This window comes from Zonotrichia albicollis, chromosome 3 (assembly GCF_047830755.1).
Source record: "Zonotrichia albicollis isolate bZonAlb1 chromosome 3, bZonAlb1.hap1, whole genome shotgun sequence".
NCBI lineage: Eukaryota > Metazoa > Chordata > Aves > Passeriformes > Passerellidae > Zonotrichia > Zonotrichia albicollis.
In genome coordinates, this window is record NC_133821.1 from 99,086,494 (window position 1) to 99,108,983 (window position 22,490).

Here is a 22,490-nt window from a genome sequence, read left to right on the forward strand (position 1 = left end):
CCGCAGCCTCACATCCAGTCCCTGGATTCTGCTCTCTCATCTGGCAGCTGCTGCTGTTGCTTTGTGCTCTTGCCTGGAGTCTGGCTGTCCACCTCTGCTGCATTTCCACAGCATCTGAGCAGAGACTTCCTCCATTAAATCCTATTCTTCTCTGCCTGCCACCAACTGCCTTAACATCAATGTACTGATATCGGTCTGGTGGTGAATAGCACAACCTAGGATGCTGAGAAATAGATGGGAATTGATGCTTTCTTTCTCACGGGACAAGGAAAAATCCTGAAGCCAGCAATCTGTGCTGGAAGGCAGTATAGTTGACAAATACATCTTTTTTGTTAACATATGCAACTCTGGATGTTGCTTGTTTGCCTTCTGAACTGATTGGTGTGCAAGTGACTGCTTACAGACAAACAAGATTTGCTCTCCTACTCCTGTGTGGACATGTCTTATCTGATACAAGAAAGCATCCTGTGAATGCAGTTGCTGCAACCCTGGTGTGTACACCTGAAAGTGATGGAACACCCCACCAGAGACTGCTGTGTTCTGTATGGTGGTAGAGTAACTTAAGTCTGCATATAGTAACTGCATATAGTCTGCATATAGTCTGAATAGTAACTGGCTTTTGGTTTTGTGGGGATTTTGGGGATTTTTTTGTGCTAATGAAAGCAGAGCAGACTTGGAGATAAGATAATTTTTTGCTCTTTTAGATGGCTGCTTGCTAACAATTGTGTTGCATGCCTAAGTTTTGATTTTTTTTGAGTTGAGCTTTTTTTGACACATCTGATTTCTTGTGACACACCTTTTCTTTGTATTATCTCCCATTTCTCCCTTGAGGTTAGTTTAAAATTTGTGCTTAAAAACATCATCACTTTAATGTCTTACACATGAAGTTTAGGGATTGATGTACAAAGGAGCAGATTAGGGAAGAAAGAAACACCTCCTGCAAATTACTTTTGGACTCTGGAGCTCTGCACAATGCCTCAGGCATGTAGAAATTCTTACTTACTTTGAAGAAGTGATGTAAAAGCGAATCTGATTTGTGAATCTGTCACTAAAATCAATTTGATGTCAGTAGGTTGGAGGAAGAGGAGAGCTTTATATGCAGCAGGAGAAGTAAGGTGAGGAGAGAAATTACTGGACCATGTCCTTGTGCAGGGCTTCTCATCAAGGCGAGGGAAGAAGCAGCAAGTGGTGACTGTGATTGAGAAAGAGAAGATAAATGAAATCTCATGATAGAATAATTTAATTAGAGAAGTCTAGAAGATGTTATTTTTAAAAGGATTGCAGAAAAGTGGATTTTTCCATCATGGCATGTTCTGCCATATTTAACTGTTCTTTCTGATGAGACTTTGCTAATGTATTTATGTGCCTTCATAAGGATCTAGCAATCTAGATAGTGCATCTAGCAATAGTGCCTTCATACAAAGCTAAAGGAAAGTTGTGGAGAGGAGCAGGAAAGGTTGGAGGCAGAAACCTTAGGCCTGCCTCAAGTGTCAGCTGGAGTGTTAAACATCAGACAGTACATATAGGAGTGACATAAAATAAAAACTTAATTTTCTGAATAATCTAGTTTAGAGATGATAAAATGGTAATCTGCAGACAAGTTGTTAGTGCTTGTATTCACAGATTTACTTGGGTTTCAGTTTCCATTTTATTGAGAACGTAAGATGACATGACAATGAAGTTAATGAAGAATTATTCTGGAATAAATTTCTCTCATCCACAGCTTCATAGGTATTCATAGAATACTAGTTTTCACAATTTTTACTTACTTCTCAGACTAAAAGTATTTAATTCCTGTTATCCTTGAGGTCCATGGTGGAAATTCTTATAAAAATATCTCCATTAACTCTTCTGTTCAACTCTTGACTGGCATGTATAAGTGAAAAGGTAGAATACATAAATTTGTTGTCAAACTTGGGCTCTTGCACCTAATTCACCTGAAACTATTTTTGCCTTGTGATCTGGTCTTCCAGCTCTTCCCTCTCCCTCCCCCCTTCTTTTTTCCTCCTGTTTCAAATTTACAGCTCCTGATCTCTGTTCCTGCTGCTTGCTGCAGCTGAGAAGGATAGTCTGTTGAATTACAACATGCTATCTGTTCAAAAATCCAGCTTGTTCTTATGTCCCTGCAGTTTTCTTTCAAGTAACATGTCCAATATAAATGTATATGTGAAATGCTGTTTTGTGAGGACTTTGTCCCTGGTGCCTCGGGTGTTTTGGAAAGGGATGTTTCCAGAAGCAGTGAGGAGGAGAAATGAGACGTGTCTCTTAAGTTTCTTGTTAATTATTCAGTAAGGGATTTACTTGAGAAAATGCAACCTGAACCTGTTGGTGAATTTTCCTTAAAGCTGTAAAGACAAGTCTTGAAAGAACTTTATCTCTTGTGTGTTGTATATCCTCAGCTTCAGAGCCTGAAGAGGAAAATGTTACAGCCTGTTAAAAGAGCCACTTAATCTCAATAGACTTTGCAAGAACCACATGACTCCTGTCACATTGTGCCCCAAAACTTGTAGCACTTCAGCACAAGAGGTTGATTACTTCTGACTTCAGGGCTAGTAGCGGAGCCTCCTGGTTTTAAAAAAAGGGAAACCTGTCTGATCAATGAGAATGTCATTATATCAGTATGGAAATGGAGGGAGAGGATGAGTAACCTTCCTCCATCCCTTCCCCCTGCAGGATCAGACCCTTGGGAGCTGCATTTGGGAGGGTGCAGAGATGTGGTGGGGACATTTGTGTCACAGCAGCCTGCTCAGCTGGGCTTTCCAGCTGGAGAGCCCTTCAGAAAGACAAACAAATGCTTGCAGCACAAATTCCCACTTGAAAGGTATTTGACAAAGTGAGCAGTTTCCTTCCATGTTTGGTAGAGGGAGGAGAGATGGAGAGCAGGGCTGGAAAACTGAGCTTTTCCAGGAGCAGGCTTCTCAGGGATCCTTCTGAGAAGGTGGGTGGCACAGAGGAGCCCCCCTGGAAGTGACAAGAGAACCTTTAGGCTCCTAAATCACTTGAGCATTGTGGTGCTTAATGCTTCCATGGACCTTCGGTGTGTGTGCGTGTATGTGTAAATACCATACTTGATAATGTATATTATATATGAGAAATAATCTGTGTATTGAATTGGGTGGGTGAGACCTGATTTGCTGCTGATTATCTCTCCTGAGGGGTAATGCTGCATGGATTCACAGTCTTTGAGTCTAGAATGGGCTTCCTTGGGTATAAATTTGGTGTAAAGTAATCAAATGTTAAATTACATTTATGAGTTACTACTAGTTGCCAAGCAGTTAAAGGTGTTTTATGTAAAAGTGCTGTATATATACCTCTTGGTGGACTTTCCACTATGACCAGGTAAATCTGTTCTGCTGATTCTGGCTGGGGTGTATGCAGTGTGCCAGCTCCTGTGCTCCTAACACACAGTGCTCTGTGTTGCCCTCATAGCTGGAAAATATGACTGCATCCAGTAGTTGCTCCCTCAAGGACTCTTGAGCGTGGTAAACTCTCCCTGAGGAATGTGGGGCATCTCTCATATCTGAGAATTCAGCAAAGTTCTTGCAAAAATACTTTTTTGACCTCTACCCTTATACTCGAGAGTCACTGTTTGAGTAGCTCTGGTCTGGCAGCCCTGTCACAGCCCAGGACTTTCCTGGCCATTGGTGTTGTGATATTGATTAGGTGTTGGAAATGATGTTCAATGTTGTAGGATGTATAAAGGGTGCTGGCTGCACTGTGTAGCCTTTTTGTAGGTGGAATATTATCAGTTCTTGAAATTTAATATGGAATGCTGGAAAAATGTGCCCTACAAAAATTTTATCAGTTTAAAAATAACCCTCCCAGCCATTAGAGGAAGAAAAGTGGGGGAATGTGGATTGACTGATGTAACTGTTGTAAAAATCTTCAAAAAAAAAAAAAAAAAAGGTGGGGGGGAGAGGAGAAAAGGATTATCATCAATCAGAAGGATTTTTCGAAGTAATTTCCTTATCTAGGCAGTACAGAATTCCCTAGTGTCAAATTTACTTCTGAAGTTACTTGTACAGGGCTTGCGAAATTGTTAGCAAATTCTTGTGCAAACTGTAACAATAAACATATAAACATCAGAAGAGGTGCTTTGAATGGAGAGGGGGACACATGCCCTCTTGTATACATGACTGTTGAGTCTGATTTTGATCCACTGCTGCTGCCACAAGTTCATTTCTGCTGTCAGTGTATCTGTACTGTCACACGTCACAGGGCTTATGTTTGGTTTATGGCTGTATTATTAGCAGTGCTGCACAATCTGCATACCAGGACATTTGGGGCAGCGTGTAAATGCAAAGCATTCATCAGAGTGTAGCATTAGAAGAATCCTAGATATTTAAGTAGGATTTGAGCTGGTTATCCAGCAATGGCAAGAGAAGTATTCAACCTTACTGTTGCTGATACTGGCAGGTACGTATATGTTGATGTCTGTAACAAAATTGAGTACTCAACACTAATGGTGAAAGGTTCTTAATCCATCAAGAGACACAAGGACTTCTTTATATATTTTAATATCCTCTGCTGCATTCCATTGATTATGTCAGTGGTTTTATTATGGACCGTTATCTTCTCTGCTACAATGATCACTCATTCATTTTGTCATATAGTAAAATGTGCCTCTTCTTTTCTCTTCTGAATTAATTTATTCAATGCAATGTTACACTAATCTTCACACATAGTGATGAAGTATCTTGTGTTTTGCTTGAGAAATCTTTTTAAGATGCTTGGCAATGAAAATGAGTTACATTTCAACCTTTTTGAATCCAGTAAATGTATAATGATCCTTGCTTCAGAGAGCTGCACTGAATTTTTGTCCATCCTTTTGTCCATATTTGGCAGAAGAGAGAAATGAATAGTGAAAAAGAATCAAGTGAGGGGGATGCACTTTACAAAATCAGAGAATGGGTAATATTGGAAAGGATCACAGTGGGTCATTGATCCAACCTCCCTGCTCAAGCAGGATTGTCCTGTACCACAGGATTGCATAGGATTGTGTCCAGCTGATTCTTGAATATTTCCAGGGAAGAGATTCTACAGCCTCTCTGGGCAACCTATTTCAGTGCTTGGCCACTTGCACAGTAAAGATGTTTTTCCTTATAGTCATGTGGAACTTCCTGTGCATCAGTTTCCATCTGTTGCCTTTTGTCCTATTGCTTGGCACCACCAAGAAGAGCCCAGAAACATCCTCTTGACACCCTCCCTTCAGACACTGATAGACGTTGAGGAGATTCCCTCTCAGTTGTCTCTTCTTGAGGTGAACAGGCCCAAGTCCCTCAGCCTTTCTTGTAAGAGAGGTGCTCCTGCCCCTTAACCACCTTTTGGAGCTGTTTCAGGAGCTCCCTGTCTCACACTGAGGAGCCCAGAATGTGGCACAGCTCTCCAGGTGTGGACTCACAGCTCACTGAGTTCTCTGTCCACCTGTCTCTGTCCTCTGTCCGTTTGTTCAGTCTGCACCTACTGGGTTTGCCTACAAGGTTGTTGTGGAAGACAGTGTCAAAAGCCTTGCTAAAGTCCAAAGAGACAATATCCATTGCTCTCCCCTCATCCATCCAGATAGTTGTTTCAGTGTGGAAGGCAATAAATTTCATCAGGTGTGAATCCATGCTGGCTATTCCTGATCACCTTCTTATCATCTATTTGAAGGGATTGAGGTGAAGCTGGCAGACCAGCAGTTCCCTGGGTCCTCCTCCTTGCTTTTTTTGTAGACTGGGCTGACATTTACTTTTGTCCAATCCTCAGACACCTCTCTTCATCCCCATGACCTTTCATGAGTGGCCTGGCCATGGTGTCCACCAGCTCCCTCAGCACACATGAGCGTGCACCAACAGGGCCCTTGGACTTGTGGAAGTCAAGTCTGCCTAGGTGTTCTCTAACCCAATGCCTCTTGTCCATGGAAAACTCTTCCTTCCAACATTGCTTTACCCATGTCTCCTGGGTCAGAGATTATGTGAGAAAAACCCACAAAAATGAAATTTCTCTTGTTTTTGCTGTGTCTGTTTGCTGTCTCTTCTTTTTATTGAAGAATTTTGGTCATGTAGTGACTTCATAGTCTGGGAAAGCACATTTTATTTTCAGAACAGATTCAGTAATTTGCAAATACATCCGGACTATAAGCAGTATATATACTGTGTTTTTGCAAGTGATATCTTATATATATTGGAGTAATTTTTTCCTTAGCGTAGGTGATTGTTGGCTTTTACAGATAGTATCCAAGACCATTACAACAGGAAAAGCATGTCAAAATAGTTGTGTTGAGAAGGCATATTTTCTGGGTTTTGTAGTACCTCATACAGAAGTACAAGAGAAACTATTTGCAGAATGGCAGTGAAACTGTATTTTGGGAGAGGAAATCGGTAGCGTGATTAGTTTTAGAAATTTCTTCATTGAGGATTTATCTTCTGCTTTATATGTTATATTTTTATGTATATATAATTTTTTCCCCAAACAAATTAGCATAGTTATTTTTACTTTAGCTTTACTTTTTGTCGTTTGCTTGCTGGTTTGTTTTTAATCAGTGAGAATGACTGTCATGCCAAAGTGTGTATCTCCGTGGGAAAGGGTTGTGTGTGTACATAAATGCATTCAAAGTTTGTGGATGCTGGCTTGGTTGCACAGAAATAAGTAATTCTTCATCCTCAGAAGGTTTGAAATAGAGATGCCTGTTCCAGAACATTTGCAGATAGTTCCCAGGGAAGAATAGCATGAAGACTGGATAGTGGATGACATTTTTTACTTGCTGTTGGTTAGCCAAGTTCAGTGTCCATATTTGTTGTTGCTGTAATGCAAGATAAAAGTTCCAGTGTCTATTTGACTAGGTTTAGATGAGATTTTAGGAAGAAATTAACTGCTGTGGGGGTGATGAGGGACTGGAACAGGTTGCCCAGAGAAGCTGTGGATGCCCCATTACTGGAAGTCTTCAAGGCCAGGTTGGATGGGGCTTTGAGCAACAGGGTCTAGTGGAAAGGTGTTCCTGCATGTGGCAGGGGGTGGGACTAGGTGATGCTTTTGGTGCTTTCCTACTCAAACCATTCTGTGATTTTGTTCTGAGTTGGGAAGCATTCAAAATAGATGGTTTCGGTGAGATTACTTTGCAAGAGATAAACCTGGTGAGCAGGTACTTTCCTCTTTTCTGCGCTTCTTTCTCCATCACACCTCTTTTGGGGAGAAAATCTGAACAAATTTCATGGGCATTCAATTCTGAGTTAGTCAGGTAGGTAGGAAAAGAACTAATTCTCTTTTTTTTTTTTACAATGTATTTAGGTCATACATGGCTGCTGAGGTCAGTGGAAATAGCCAAAATCTTTGAAACAGAAGTCCAACCTTTACTTAAAATTTTAATTTTTAAAATTACTTTCAAAATCAGTCATAAAGATTAATTTTGACATTCAAGGAAACATAAATATTTGTTTAATTTTTGCTGGATCTCAGTGACAGTAAACAGGTACTTAATCAGAGGACTCATAGCCTATTTGTGGATATTCGATTTGCTGTAAGAGGGCCAGAAGACAATTTTATTTCTGTGGATATTCGATTTGCTGTAAGAGGGCCAGAAGACAATTTTATTTCTAAGATGTACTTGACGTGACCATATATATGTGCTGTATTGAAGTTCCTTGAAAAAAATCCACCTGTTTTCATGTACAAATATCTCTGTTTACTTCCTGGCAATCTGAAATGGTGTAGTTATGGTAGTACTTATTTGCAACCTGTGAGTGTAAATATAATTTTTTAATTACTTGGCTGTGGTGTAAGGGAGGTTGTTTCTGCTCCATGAGTGTAAATTGCATGTGGAGAGACTTGCACATTCTCTTCTTCCTTCCACTGTTTTCCTTTCCCATGTTCTTTCTTCCACTACAGAATGTGGGCATGTATTGATCAATTCACCAGAGGTTCAGATTATAACTGGCTCTTTAGGGCAGTCCTAGCATATTGGTTGTCTGATTCTTTTGATGGGCAGAGTCTGATAAAGATCAGTCCAAGGACAGGTGAGTAGTAGGAAGATGAACGTGGAGCAGGAGGGGGAAATGAGGTGAGAAAAGCACAAAATGGGTCTGCTTCTATAGTTCTGTACTTGGACAGGGAGCAGTCTTGCATGTTAAAATGTCTTGAAAGATACCAAGATAACACCTTGCAGCAGTGAATTACTTACTGACATTAAGCAATAATTTCAATGCAGATGCCATACAGTTACTGACAACTTTTTCCTTTTTTTTTCTTCTGCAGATATTCCTGAAATACCAGAAAGCATCTCATTCTGCAGAGCACTACAGGTAGCAGATTTCAGTGGCAATCCACTGACTAGGTAACTTCACCTTCTTCTTGGTATATGACATACCAGAATTGCAGTCCTGCTGTAACAATTATGATTTTACATAAGCCCTTAAAAATTGTGACCCAGAGCGTTTGCCTCTGGCAGGGACTGCAGCAAAAGTTCAGATTTAAAAAGTGATGTGCATCCTTCTTTGGGTGGGGATGAAATTTGTTAGCCAGCCAGAAAAATCTGATTTGGTAAATCTGATAGTCTATAAAATGATTTTCATTCCTTTTCTTAAATGCATAGCAAAACCATGTTTGTACATGGGAAAGATACAGCAGTGGTTAGAGGGAATCAATTGGCACAAACCCAGGTGCCTGACGATTTGGAATAGGCTTTAGATCAGCTGCTGCAGATAATGGCTTTTACTAATGATTAAAGCTTGGACTAGCATTTCATCACCCTGCCATCAATTGGGACACAGTGACATGCAGTAACATGAGGCAGAAATGTGCTGTGTTTGTCAGTGGCTGCTGAGTCTGCTGCCAGCCTCTGTTCTCAGCAGCTGAGGTTTTGGGGTTATGCACACTTCTAGTATGGAAGAGGAGTTTTGTTTACATTTCTCTGTTCAATTTTCTAAAGAATTTGGAATTTGTCTAGTAAAGTGAGGGTGGGAACTGGCGAAGAGGAGGTGATTTGCTAGTTAAAGCCTTTGAATACTATTTGAAGAACTATTTCTTGAACCAGCCGTTGCCACAGAGCTGCTTTGTGATGCTGAGCAAGTCACATAAGGCAGTGTGTTCACAGTGGGCGCTCAGTGACCTGCTTTGCTTTGTACTGGGATACTTGCAGGGCTGGCTGGCTTGCTGGGCTGCTGCAGTGCTAACAAACAGGAGTCTGTAAGAGCTTAAGCCGCTCCAGTGGTTTTGCAAGACTGCTTCTCCCACGTGTACAGCTCAGATTCTTCAGAAGTGTGCTTTGAATATTGCCCATAGTGCCTCCTAAGTTCTCTGAAAGTCACATCGCTGAGCATTAAAGGGACACTTGTGATCTTAATCCCCCTGGCTCTGTAGCCTATTTATATAGTGAGGATAATAATACCACAAAAATCCGGCAAAGCAAACTGAGGCTGAACTGATGTTTGGATACACAAGTGGTGAGGGTCACTGAGCAGCTTTTTTCCAGGCATCAGTTGCAGTGTATAAAGCTCAGATCTGTGTCTCCTGGTATTGAAATCAGAAGTGTCAGTAATAGTATTCTAGTTACCCTCCTTCATTCATTCGGTGTGCTCAGTAAGGCCTGAGACCAGAGTAATGTGTGTCCTTAAACAATAGCTGTAATGCACAGCTACTGCTTTGTGGAATTCACAAAAGAGTTTTTCAGTGATGTTGAAATAGATCTCATAACTCTGTGTTGATAATTTAAGGGAATTCTAAAAATTCTTGATAAAGTGGCTCCTAAGCATGTGCATGTCCTGGAAGACATCACTCCAAGCAGTCCAAGTTAGAAAGATTCCAGGAACTGTTTACATATGCTTGCCAGGTATTTCTGTGATGAGATCCAGAATTTCAGTTTTACCTATATAATAGCATGTAAGTTTTTACACTGATTTGCCCAGGCAAAGTGGGAAGTCAAATAGTTACTCTTGTGTAATATTCTGGAACATTTTTTTAGCCATTGATTCTTGTTTTTAATTCCTCTAAGCTTAAAAGCCAGTTGGACATCTTTGCAATCCATGTCCTACCACTAATACAGTATGCTGCCTCATTGTCAAACTTAAATCTCTGATGAAACTGAGCATTAAAGATGGCTGGCAGACCATTTTTCCAGCTGTTTTCAGATTATTTCTGGTTTATATATTATTTATATCAGTAAAAAGCAGATGCATTCATTTATATTTATGCACATGTATAGATTAATTTTAGATATGGAAGTCCACTGCCTGCTGTAGAGAGAATAGAATAGTTCTAGTTGGAAGGGACCTGCAGTAATTATTGACTCCAGCTGCCTGTTAACATCAGGGTGAGCAAAAGACAATCAAATGATTTAAGGCCACTCTCAAACCTGTTAAGAGTCTAAATGGTAATGAGTGGTCCCAGTGGAGCTTTTGAAGCTCCATTTTGAAGATATTGAGCATCTTCTGTTAATAAGGTCCAGAATATGAAGTAGTGCAGTACCGAATTGATCACATGAAAACTCCCTTTCACCCCACACTATAATTTGCCTTTTTCTTTCTCCCCATCCCCCCTGTGCAGAGTTGTATTTTCCTGTTAATGTGTCTCCATTTCAGGTTGCCTGCAGGTCATACCATGTGCCTTGAGCTGAGTGATGGGAGAGCAGGGGCCAAACCAAGTGCTACAGCTTGATCTTAGGTTGCATGCTCTGGGGGCTGAGAAGAAGTTGAGTGGCTGGGCCAGGGGCTTCTGCCTCTTTACCTAATTGGCCCCCTTAGCTCATCCTGTCTCTCGTTTGGTGTGAGCTTCTTGGTATGGCCAGTGAGGAGCAAGGGCACAGGAGCCCCTCAGGGTGAGGGAGTGGAGAGCCACACCTTGCAGAGCACCAGCTGGGTGATGGACCTAAAGGCGTTGGGAGCTCTGCAAGTGTTCTGCGTGTGACTGCATTTTGTAGTGTAAGAAGGAGGGGTTAACATGCTGTTGTGCTGCGAACCAGTAAATGTGCAATGCTGTAACAGCAGAACATTGTCTTTGCAGTGAACAGCATGTTTCTTCAAAAAAGCAGCAATTGAAGAGTAGCCCAGCAGCTAATAGAAAATGGCCATACTATTAGCCTGTATGTAACTGGAGCCTGAATAAGATTAAAATTTAATCATTTTGCCATTTGGTTATACAGGAAAATAATAGTAAAAAAGTTTGTGTTATTTTTTAATGTGTTTGATTTTTTTGTGTTTTTCAGTTTTCTGAAAATGCTTAAAATGTTCTCAAGCCCTATAGCATTTTGAAGTTGCAAATTGGGTGCAGGGAAGGAGTGGTATATCACCTGTTCTTTGACACAGAATAAACTTTAAAGTCCCTAAATTTTGGGTGGCTTTTTATGATCTTTAGAATTTTCATGCTAGAATCTGGGCTTTCCTCCCTCTGTGTATAATTGTTAGAGTCTTACTCACATGAAAATGAGTACTTCTGGAAGTCCTTGATTTGAATTAATATCTCCACAGGTTGCCTGAAAGCTTTCCTGAATTGCAGAATCTGACGTGTCTTTCAGTAAATGACATCTCTCTGCAAGCACTACCTGAAAACATTGGGAAGTAAGTTCTTTGCACTTTGTTACCTTTTAATTTTTTTTTTCTTTATTGTTGCACTTCCTGTATAAATGATTCACATAATTGTATTTAATACATCTATAAAATTATTTACAGGTCTACCCTTATTTTTTTCTGTTCTTTGAAGTTGGAGGGATCTCTTAAAAAAAATCCTAAAAAATGGTATTATCACTTGCATTGAGCAGCTTAATGCAGAACTTGTAGTGTGTATGTGTACAGTTAAACTCTGTTCATTAGAATTTAAAATAGCTTGGAATTTTAGGTGCAAAATTAATTCGGTGTTTTGTCATGCTGATCTGACCTTTTGCTTTCCTAAGTAGACCATTGATCCATTATTGTGAACATGTCAGATGGCTTGCAGCTTAGCTCAAAACCAGGCAATTGCTGGCACAAGAACAGATGGGTAAAAGCTGGTAGAGATCAGGATGGAAATTTAGAAGCTTCCTAACTAGCTATGGGAGCAGTCTGGTTTTGAAAAAAAACTTTTGTGGGAGTTGTAGAGATGAAAATTCATGGAACAGCTTTTAAGATGAAATTTTATGCATTTTTAAGATGTTTGTTCACTCTGGAAAGTAGATCAGCTTTGCAAGGAGAGACTTTCAAAGTGGATACATGTGGAAAGTGAAGTGAGCAATGTTTATGTGCCTCCTTTTGACTGAAATAAACATCCACACGGGCAGATGGGAAATCTCTCTTCCCTTAGTGGAGAGAAGGGGGTCTTTTCCAATTTGAGAGAGAAGTAGTAGTTCCATGGCTCCTCACTTAAACATTTGAGAATGGCTGTGCTGATTCAGCCCAAAGGCTCATCTGGCCCAGCTTCCTTCTGCTGTGCCCCTAAGTGGATGCCTGGTGAGGGTTTGGAAAAACAACGTGTGTGTGTGTGTATGATGACTCTTTTTTCCATCCCCTGACTGTTTCTGGTTCAGAGGGTTTCCTGAGCTTTGGATTTTGGTTTGTCTAATTGATAGCCCATAATGAATCTGTTTTGTGTACTTGTCCAGTTTCTCCTTGAGCGTATGTAGGCATCTTTAGTATTCTCTCCTGACAAAGAGCTGCACACACAACTATTACCCATTTTACTGGTTGGTTGTTAGTTCAGTAAAATCCAGATGTTTCTGAAGAGAGGAGTCCTGCAGAAAGGATCTTAATCATAAGAGCTGCTGCAATGTAGTCAAGTTCAGACTGGCATTACTTCAGCCACTTCCCATGGGTATGAGAGCTCCCAGCTGGCATCACACCAGCTGCAACAGAAGTGGAAAATCTCTTTTGAAACCTCCCACAAGCACTAACAGGTACAGATAGTGTGAGCCCAGTGATTAGGGCAGAGTCTTCCCTAAAAATTGCATGGGCCATGTTGTGATATTCATACTGTGAGATATTGGGGTATTCTTCCTTCACTGTAAGAGATCACATAACTTTTCATGCAGCTTTTTCAGCACTGGCAGCTAAGAAAAGGTCTGTAAGAAAAGCTTTGCATTTACTGAAAATCAAGGCAAAAAATTGGGGATCCCACCTTATTCTGAAAATAAATAGAACAAACAGGACAAGCACAAATTCCAAAAGCATGCTGTGGGACTGCTGCTTTGCAGACAGTAGCTGCAGGAAGGTTGGTGGCTTCCCTGACACCTCACTGGCTATGGTGGCTCTGCCTTCTTGGTTGTTCTGCCTCTCATTTGGTGGTGTCACTGGTGATAGTCTCTGTTTTGGAGCAGATGACTGGAAACAGGTACAGTTAAAATGGGGATACCAGAACTTGTAGTGATGTTGATATGCGGAGCTGTGCAAGAAAGAAAGGTAAAAATTTACCTCTTACTGATCCTAAGCAGTTTCAGCATGAGCTCTCACAGAATAGAGCAATGCAACCCATCCTCTTTTAAAATCAGTATCTGATCCTTGATATTGAAACTAAAAATCTGGTGTCCTCACTTGTGCTGGGAAGAGCCACAGGCTTGTCCTGGTGCTCTTGGTGAGTTCTCATGGAGGGATAGGCTTTATTCAAGTCTGACAGGTGCTTTGATCTGGGAAGTATTCCCACATTAGCTGTTTAGAACATGAATACTGTATTTTTACAAAAACAATTTAATGTCATTAGTAGAAACTTTTATTATCAAGTTTATATTTAAAGAAGCAGAAACAGATGTGTGGGGTTGTTATTTTTGCCTTATCAGGTATTCAAAATAGGAAGGAATGTGTTGGGAAGTCAACAGGAAGCTTGGAATGAAAATGCATCATTTTGAACTCAGGAGAATGATAATGTTGCATGAGGGAAACTCATGGGGTGTCCACCCAAAATGTACTTGTTCCTGAAGTCTATTGAGGAATGTCCAACAGAGAGTTCCTGTCTGATTCCAACTCAAAATTATTGGGAAGTCCTGTAGTGAACTGAAACCTAAAATCCTTATGGATCACTTGAGAGTGAATTTTACTGATTTTTTAGCATTAGATCTGTAAGTAAGAATTTTTTTTTTTCAGTCTGGCTACCAACACGTGCAACTGTCCTATTTTAGTTGGCAAAATTTTCATCATTTACTGGAAGTGAATTTGATGGTGCTGCCAATCACCTTGTATTTGGTAAAAGCAGTGGAATGCTCTGTGGCATTTCCAAAGGTAAAACCCACACATTTGTACTTGTACTTGTTCCTTCCTTTGTTATTTTTCATCTGCTGGGACTCCATTCCCCCAACGCTGGGAGTTGAAAGGTAGTGCTAGTTTTGGTTTTCTGGCTGAGCAGAGTAAGTAAGTCTGTAAAAGGTGTTTGGATGTGTTTGCAATATGCCTTATTGGCGTTTCAGTATGCTTTGGATAATAATGCATGTTGTTATTTGATGGAATAAGCTGGACCAATGAGATCTGCCAAACACTGAGTAAAAATATACCGGTAGTTATTCTACTATAGTTGGACTTGTTCGAGGAAAGATTTGAAGTTCCTGTGCTTTCTGCAGGTCATCTGGCCACTGGAGTATGTGGAAACTTGGAGAAATGCATCCTGATTGCTTACAGTCTTATGGTGCTGTCTAGGAAATGCCTAGAACAGCCAGTGAAATCTCCAACTCATCTTCATGTAGCACAGAGATCAGTATGTACTTAGTGTCTCTCTCTCTGTATTTGAGCTACCTACTTATAATCTTGTGGTGATGGCAGTTTGCCCTTAAATGGGGAAAGCAGCAAAAGCAATGGCAAATCTTTTACAAACAGCAGTACTTTAATGTTAGTGAGTACTTACTAATGGCAGATAATAGAGCTGAGTTGCCTTGCTGGGAGTCCTTACTGGAAGTGTGTCTTCCTTGTGAATTGGACAGACATCTCCAGTCTGTTTTTCCCATGGTCTGATGTATGAGTGCCAGAGTTCAGCTTCACTGTCCCAGGCCAGTGTCTGAACTTGTTCAAACTGCTGATATGTAGAGTTCCATCAGTACTTTTACTGTGCTGTTAGGCATTCTTCTGCACAGATCTTCTATATTTTTCTTTTCCTTTGTATTGCCAGAAGGAATATTTTTAAATACTTACAACTGGAAGTTCGAAGAACATAGGCAAGGCTTTCCTTGAACATTTGGTCTTTCCTCTTGCTTATGCATAGCCATGCTCCGAGTATGTCAGCTTTTCTTACTCTGTGTGACCACTTCACTCTGCTTTCCTGGTGCTGTTACATGTGCTGTATTTTCTTGCTGGATTAAACCTACTTCTTTTAAGCTCATATACTGTTTCAGGGCTTTCTAGAAAGATGTGTGATGAACACAGGACTGGATAACAGACTAGGTATCCTCATATTACCAGTGCTGCTTTTTGTGTTTCTCTGTGATTTGTGTTCTCTTGACTCGTGGTTTGGTTCCTATTTGGAGTAAAGCAGTGAATGAGAGATACTTAAGCTGATAATTAGGTGGGTGCAGTTTGGAGCAGGACTTGTCCTGTTGGCTAGTTGAACCATTTGGAGAGACAAGTTACACCATTTAAGCTGTGAGTAGGAGTGTCTTTTACAGCCTTTCTCAGACTAATGAGAGCAAGTCTAATTTCCTTGCCTATTCTGCAGGGCCGTCTGTGTCTAGAGCTGCCCAACAAGCAGGCATAACCTGTTCTTCCCAGCGTGGGTAACATTTAGGAATGTCCCCTTGCTTCTAGGATTATTTTTCTTCAATACTTCCTTATTCACATAGCAGCCAAAACACAGGGCATGACTTTTTCCTGAAATTGAAAATAGAGTATTTGTACGTAAGGATATTTGAATAAATTGGGATGTCTGTAAGGCTTCCTAGGGCATGTCTTATAATAATAGTATGAATACTCCAGCACCTTTCTTGTCCATATGTGTTCATTCTGTAGTGTTGGCTTCAGGCCACTGTAATATTGGCTTTTTCCCAGTGAAGACTGTTGATTTTAGAGATCTGCATAGTGGTCCTCCAGCTTAATGTCTAGAAGGAGAAGAGAGGTTGTGTCAGCTTTGTGTGTTTGTTATTTATTTGTGGTTCTTAGGCTTGAATAAGATCCAGGTACCTTCTTTGGAAAGCCTTTTATGTGTCTGCAATGTTTAATCTAGCATTGGACTCTCAGAACAGTACTTCATGAGGAATTGGCCTTAGCTGGAAAAACAGTCATTTCAGCATGAAATGCCTATCTGAAAAAGACAGTTATTTGTCACGTTCTCTACGGGTGCCAAAATCAACTAAATTCTTAAACAGCTGAAGCAAAGGGCAGAGCTTTAAAATAGTGTATTTTAAATTACGATTGAAGACCTGCTGCCCATTGGCACACCAGACACCTAACTCATATCCAGTTTTTAGCTTTCAGCATTTTTTCAGCATGGGAAAGATAAAGATTACCAGATGACTTTTTTTTTTTTTTTTTATGGATGTTAAACTTTAAAGTAAAAGATTATTCATGACTGGCAGGTAGGGTATTTTGAAAGTTCCATACATAGCAGATGAAAAAAATCTTTCCTCTGCTGTACACAATTTTTATTCTTCCCCTAAAAATACACAGATGGTCATGTGTGTATTTGGACATGATTTCAAAATCCTGAGGATTCAACAAATATCACAGAAATATCATGATTTGTAGTATCCCCATCATTCACAGTTTCCCCCTCCCCCTCCACTCTTTTTTTTTAAAAGACAATTGCACAATCTGTGATGCAAGAAAGTAGCATAGCTTTATTTTAGCTTCAGAACCTTTTGATGTGGGGAGGGGTGAATTTTTTTAGATGTGAAGGATATTCTGATGCTGATGACTGATGAGTCTGGTTTACCCCCAAGCTGCAAGCAGGCTGAATGGATCTGTGGAACCTTACTACTGAAAGGGAATTACCAGGTAAGCAGAGATATTTTCCTCTTAACATTTGCAGCTAGCAGGTAGAATGCTGAAATAGGCCTTTCATTATGAAAGTGAACATAATGAAAAGAATAGAACAAATGTTGGTGTGCTTTAGGAGCATTGTTTTGGAGAATGATTTGTTACAGGCATGCTTTTCAACAGTCATGGAACCACAAGTACCCAAAGACTTCGTGTTAGTCACTGGGGGTGATGGTTTTGCATATGTATGTTTAATTCTAGAGGTTTCAAAGTTTTCAGCAGCTTTTGAAACAGAATCTGTAATGTTGATCATGGAAGAAGTAGCTGGAGAATAAAAGATCTTCAAAGGCAAGGGTGATCTGCTCAGTGCAGATGGTCCAGAAGCAGATCAGAATGGCATACTAATCCTTAGAATGGGTTCTTGGGCCAGTCTGTGCCTGTGTTTTTCTTAGTGTAGGCCTGGATGTTTCAAGTGTAGATTATGCATCTGGTGGCATCACACAGAATGGAAAATGTTCTTAAAGTTGCCTGGAACAAGACAATTTAATTCTCTTTTCAGGTTTAGCATAATACTGTCTCATTAACATAGAGTCTTACATGATAGGACAGAAGTGATGGGGAAGCTTATCTCACAAATACATAGAAGGACGACTACATGTAGGTGGTCTGGCTAGGCTGGTATAAATAGTATTAAGAACTCCTACTGTGGCTTAACTGAATTTAGCATGGCAAGAAATATTTACAGAGTTTGAGTAGGTAGAGCATTCAGTGTTAATCACAGCTGGTTGGTAAATGACAAAACTGAATGTTAAGAACTCGGAAGTTTATTTCAGGAATACTAGCAATGTAATGGTGAATGCAGTGCCATCTGGCCTTCAAATAGGAGATGTTGCATCCTTTATTTTGCACAAGAAAAAGATATTTAACATATCTTTAGCAGTATTTTTTAAAAGTAAAATAATTCCATTTTTGTTGAAGTCATTGAAGATTGATGTTGCATGAGTGGACAATATTTTAAAAACAAAAATTTTGTTGTAATAGTGGACCTAGCCTTCTCAATCCATTTCAGTAGTCTTGAGAAGCAAGTAAGACCAATTTAGACTATCCCTGCAACACATTTAGAGAATTCCTTGGGCATAAAATGTAGAACTTTATTTTTAAAATTTGAATGTGACTTGTCCTACTGGCCATCTATTGAGGCTTTCCCTCAGTTAGTGGCTGATGACAATTTTGATCCAGTTTTTACTTGTGGAGATGTGTAGGTTTTTATGAGCCAATTAATGGTAATGACAGTTCAATTCAGGTAACTGACTATGCAAATGCACTTTTCTCTGACTTTCAGTCAGAGTCCTTGCGTTAAAACCCAGGATGACGAAATTGTCAACTTCACTTCTTTGGTCCCTATTTAAAATCAGTCTGTGGAAGTTGTATTTCCCCACCCTAATTTGTGTCCAATTCTCCCAGCTCTGTAGAAATTACAAATGTTAAGAACATAATCCTTAATTTCAGATATTGTTACAAGAATTACTGCTAGGCTGCTGTTCTGCTTATCAAACTCTAGAAGTAGACTGCTATGGCAAGCCTCATGCCTTTCCCCTGAATGTTATACATTTAAACTTGAGAGTAAAGAATAATGTTTAATTTAGATACAAGTTTTGGAAAGCTGCTTTGCCTCCAAAAAGGAGGAGGAGGAAAGCTTTCAAAGATATTTCTGGAAGAATGGTCTTTAATAATACTGGTGAGACAAAATTAACAATTTCATCAAAACCAAATTTAGTTACTTTGCTTTCTAGTTGTTTTTCCAGCTTCTCTTGTATTCTGGCATAGAACCACAGGACTTGATGTGTATGAAGATCAGTTTGTTTTGAAATAAGGAAGTGCCCTCAATTAGGAAATTAATACTTCCTGTAATTTCTAACTCATCTAAGGATTTTTGGCATTCAGTACCTAAGAATTTGCGTAGATCATTCTGTCCTATTGCATGGTGTGGACAGAAGGTCTCTTTTTCAGTTCTGTCAGATTAGCTCTGCAGAAGTTCATCAATGCTCTTTTTTATCATTCACATTGTAAAACAAGTTTCTATGAGCCAAAAGTAACCAAGGCAGGACGACTCTGCTATTTGTAGGTTGCCATATAATGCATATGAATTCTTATGTGGCCGATACTGCTTCTGTAGAATTAGAGATGTCATTACACCAAAAACCCACATGGAGCTGGTTGTTCAGGCACAGGGAAGTTAAGATAGATTGCTGGCAGGTATAGTAACTGGGTGAAGTAATGCAGACTCAGGGAAGAACTGAAGTGGTAATTAACTCTGAAAATGGGTACATGCTACAGGAGCTCTTGAGACAATCCAACTTTAAGCACCTAATTTGATAGAGTGGTTTGGGTTGGTTGGAAGGGATCTTCAGAGATCATCTAATCCAACCCTTCTGTTGTGGGCAGGAATGCCTCTCATTAGATATGGTTGCTCGAAGCCCTGTTCTATCTGACTGTGGCTTCTAAGGAGGAGGCATCTGCAGCTTCTCAGAGTGTCCTGTTACAGTGTCTCATTACCCTCATAGTAAAAAATTTCTTCTCCTGACTGAAAAATGCCAGCTCTCTGAGCCTGTTCTCACAGGATAGGTGCTTCAGTCCTCTTATCATTTTTGTGGCCCTCCTCTGGATCTGCTCCAGTAAGACTGTGCCTTTTCCTGTGCTGGGGCCCCTGGAGCTGGTTGCAGTGCTCCAGGTGGGGTCTCAGCAGGGCAGAATTGAATCACTTCCCTCGACCTGCTGACCACACTGTTTTTCATGCAGACCAGGATGATGTGGTTGATGTAGCCTTGGGAGTTTGGACATTTGGTCTTTCCAGGGTTTGTGCAGTTGAGGAAACAGTCACGAGAGGAGAAGAGAAAGGTTGTTTTTGGGAGTGATTTGGAACAGGAGCCTATCCCAAAGGTATATGTTGTACCTTCAAATACTTAGAGTCTGAGTAAGAGGTATTTTGAGAGCTAGCTAGTTATTGATTAACTCTGTCATTTTCCTGGAGAATAAAAGCTGCTAAAGGCCAGGCTCTCAGTGCACTGGTGATCTGCAGCTGGGAGCCTTGTGGGATGGGAGTAGCTTACTGGGATTCTGTCACATGAGTCTGTAGTCATCTAACTAGCCCCAGCTGTGTCCTGGGGCAGGGTCATACATGTCACTGGTAGTTTTAGTTGGCCAGTGGCTATGGGCTGGAATATATTTAAATATGGCTAGTTTAATGCATTTTTATGCCATTGTCAGAGTACCACAGTTAGCTTATATCTTGGAAGACCCTTGAATAGACAGAGACACCATATTCTTTTTCTGCACAAAAAAAAAAGGACAGTAAATTGGCTACTTTTGGGTCCTTTCCTTCCCAGTGTACTGTCATGATGAATGTTTCAGTGTATGTGCTGTATACACAGGCAGGGTATCTAAGAACCAGTAATCTTCAGATGCTGGTCCAGTGAACTGAAATCATTTGGAACTGGTGCGCTGGTCAAAATGTGGACTAAATCTCCCATTTCTGTGTGCTGTATCCTTGGGCTGTGGTTTGAAGTCATTGCTGCTGCATAAAGAGTGTAATACCAGACCATATTCAGAATCTGTACTGTGTTCTCACCTTACCTATCATTATTGTGCAGGACCTTATTTTATTCTGTATAAATATGGGGGCTATGCCTATTCTTCTATCTTCCCTTCTTTTTGCAGTTTTACAAACGTGAGGAGAAATTACATTTGGGATTTTATATTCCCCCAACCAGCTGAAGCTTGCTGGAAGGGGTGTGTATTGTGCCATGGATTTCTGCAGGTTCTTTAGATCTTCATCTCTTCCAGCTTTGCTTCCTTATTTCCCAAAGCCTGTACTCTTGTTGTGCTGGCTCAGCTGTGTGCTGCTTTTGACATCAGGTGAAAAAGTGGAGCTTTTATTAATCAAGAGAAGGGCTTTGTTCAGTTTTTATTGACTGAGCATCTTCAGCTTTTATATCAATTCTTTTTTTGTCATCTATCCTGTTTTCTCCTAGCTCTTCCGACATTTCTCTTTCCATTTCCATAATTTTAGCCTTTTTTTTTTTCTTCCCACAAGGAAATAGCATATGTCTTACCATGCTTCTCAGTGCCTCTCTCAGGAACCTTTGCTGATCTCTGCCAAGGGCTTGGAGCTCCCAGTCTTTTTGCAGGGGCTGTGACAGAAATGGGCTGTATGTATTGTGCTGTCTGTTGTTACTCCTAAGGCTGACTTTCTGTCCCCACGGATTGAGGAATATGCTGCAACTGTCTCTCAAGGTTAAAGTTCTAGGATAAACTCATAGCAGTTTTGTATTTTACAACTTTAAAAAATAAAGTACATTTAATGTCTGCTGTATGCTGAAAATGTAATTTCATCCAGAGTAACTACAGAACAGCTGTCTTTTTTTTCTCCCGGTTTTATTTTTTTTTAACTTCAGTGATGTTTTTAAACCTATTGCAGTAAATCTCTGTTGTTTAGAGAGTCATCTGTCAGTGAAAAGGTTGTTTTGTGGAACATGGTGGTGCTGATAATCCCGTTGTAATCAGTCCAAACTGACTTGCTTTGGAAGAAAAAGAGCAACAGGCTTTGTTTCTGGTTTTAGTGGATGATTCTAGTCTATTTTTTGTTTTAGAGTAGACTGCTGCAGTTGATGAAGGAATATTTGTGGTATTCCCTGTCTGTAGATTGTGTTGAATTGCACGTTTCTCTTTCAAAACCTGACTGGAACCATCAGGAAAAAACACTTCAGCATTTTTGTCTTCTTTGTTGCTATTAGTTTTGTTCTCAGTTATTGATTTCACATTCTCTTCACTTCTCTAGATCACACAATGAATACCAATATTTACAGTTACTGTAGGTAGATTGCTGAACGAGTATATCTGGTTTATACTGAAACTGACATTTTTAGCCATGTTGTACCTTTAAATTCAACTTAGTTCCAGCCTTACACTGGAAGCTGTAAAGAATGCTGAGATGGAAAACTTGTAATTATTTTAGTTACCTTCATCCTCTGCTTGGTTTGTCTGTTTCCTTGTGCTCAGTAATTTCCCACATGTGCTCAGTGTTTGAAGTCTGTGTGGTAGCTTTTGTAGTGAGAATTATTACAATATTAATACTTTTTTCAACTGTGGTGAAATAATTCCTTCTGATAGTATTTTTTTGGTATGTTTGTTTTTTTAGGTTTTTTTTTCCTCTTTTTGCTGTTGTTTCAGGTTTTTTTTCTCATTTAGAAGATAAATTACATTTGCTTGAGCATTTTCTGTTGGATTTTTTGTTTTGGGGAGTAAGGACTGTTCATTGGAAAGCAGCCTGCAATGCTCTGTGGTGCATTTGCATTTCTAAATGCAGTTGGTGAACAGGTCCTGATGGGTCTCTCTTTAGTCTGAGTAAATTAGATTGCTATTGCCTTTGTGTTTTATGGTAACTTCCCATGACTGATATTTCCCTACAAGATAGAGATTAGAATTAGGGGAAGATGCTGAAATCAATAAGGTATGGCTTGCTTTAGTTCTTTTCAGGGACTTTAGAAATACTGGACTGGCAGTGCACCTGTAAAATTAAGGACATAGGGAAAAAATTATTTCATTTAGTATATTGTGAAAAATAGTTATTTGTAGCTGAGAAAAGGAAGGATTGCACTTTCTGGAGAG

General features: G+C 40.0%; 1 protein-coding gene across 3 annotated transcripts in view; it reads left to right on the forward strand.

Annotated features, from left to right (window-relative positions):
• LRRC1 (leucine rich repeat containing 1) overlaps nt 1–22,490 on the forward strand; it is a 97,955-nt gene that overhangs the window by 21,705 nt on the left and 53,760 nt on the right. For all 3 annotated transcript variants that reach the window (XM_074538201.1, XM_074538202.1, XM_005485999.4), the window contains exons 3-4: nt 8,230–8,308; nt 11,436–11,525. In XM_074538201.1, coding sequence (XP_074394302.1) covers nt 8,230–8,308; nt 11,436–11,525 — 169 coding nt within the window. The remainder of the gene's footprint in view (nt 1–8,229; nt 8,309–11,435; nt 11,526–22,490) is intronic.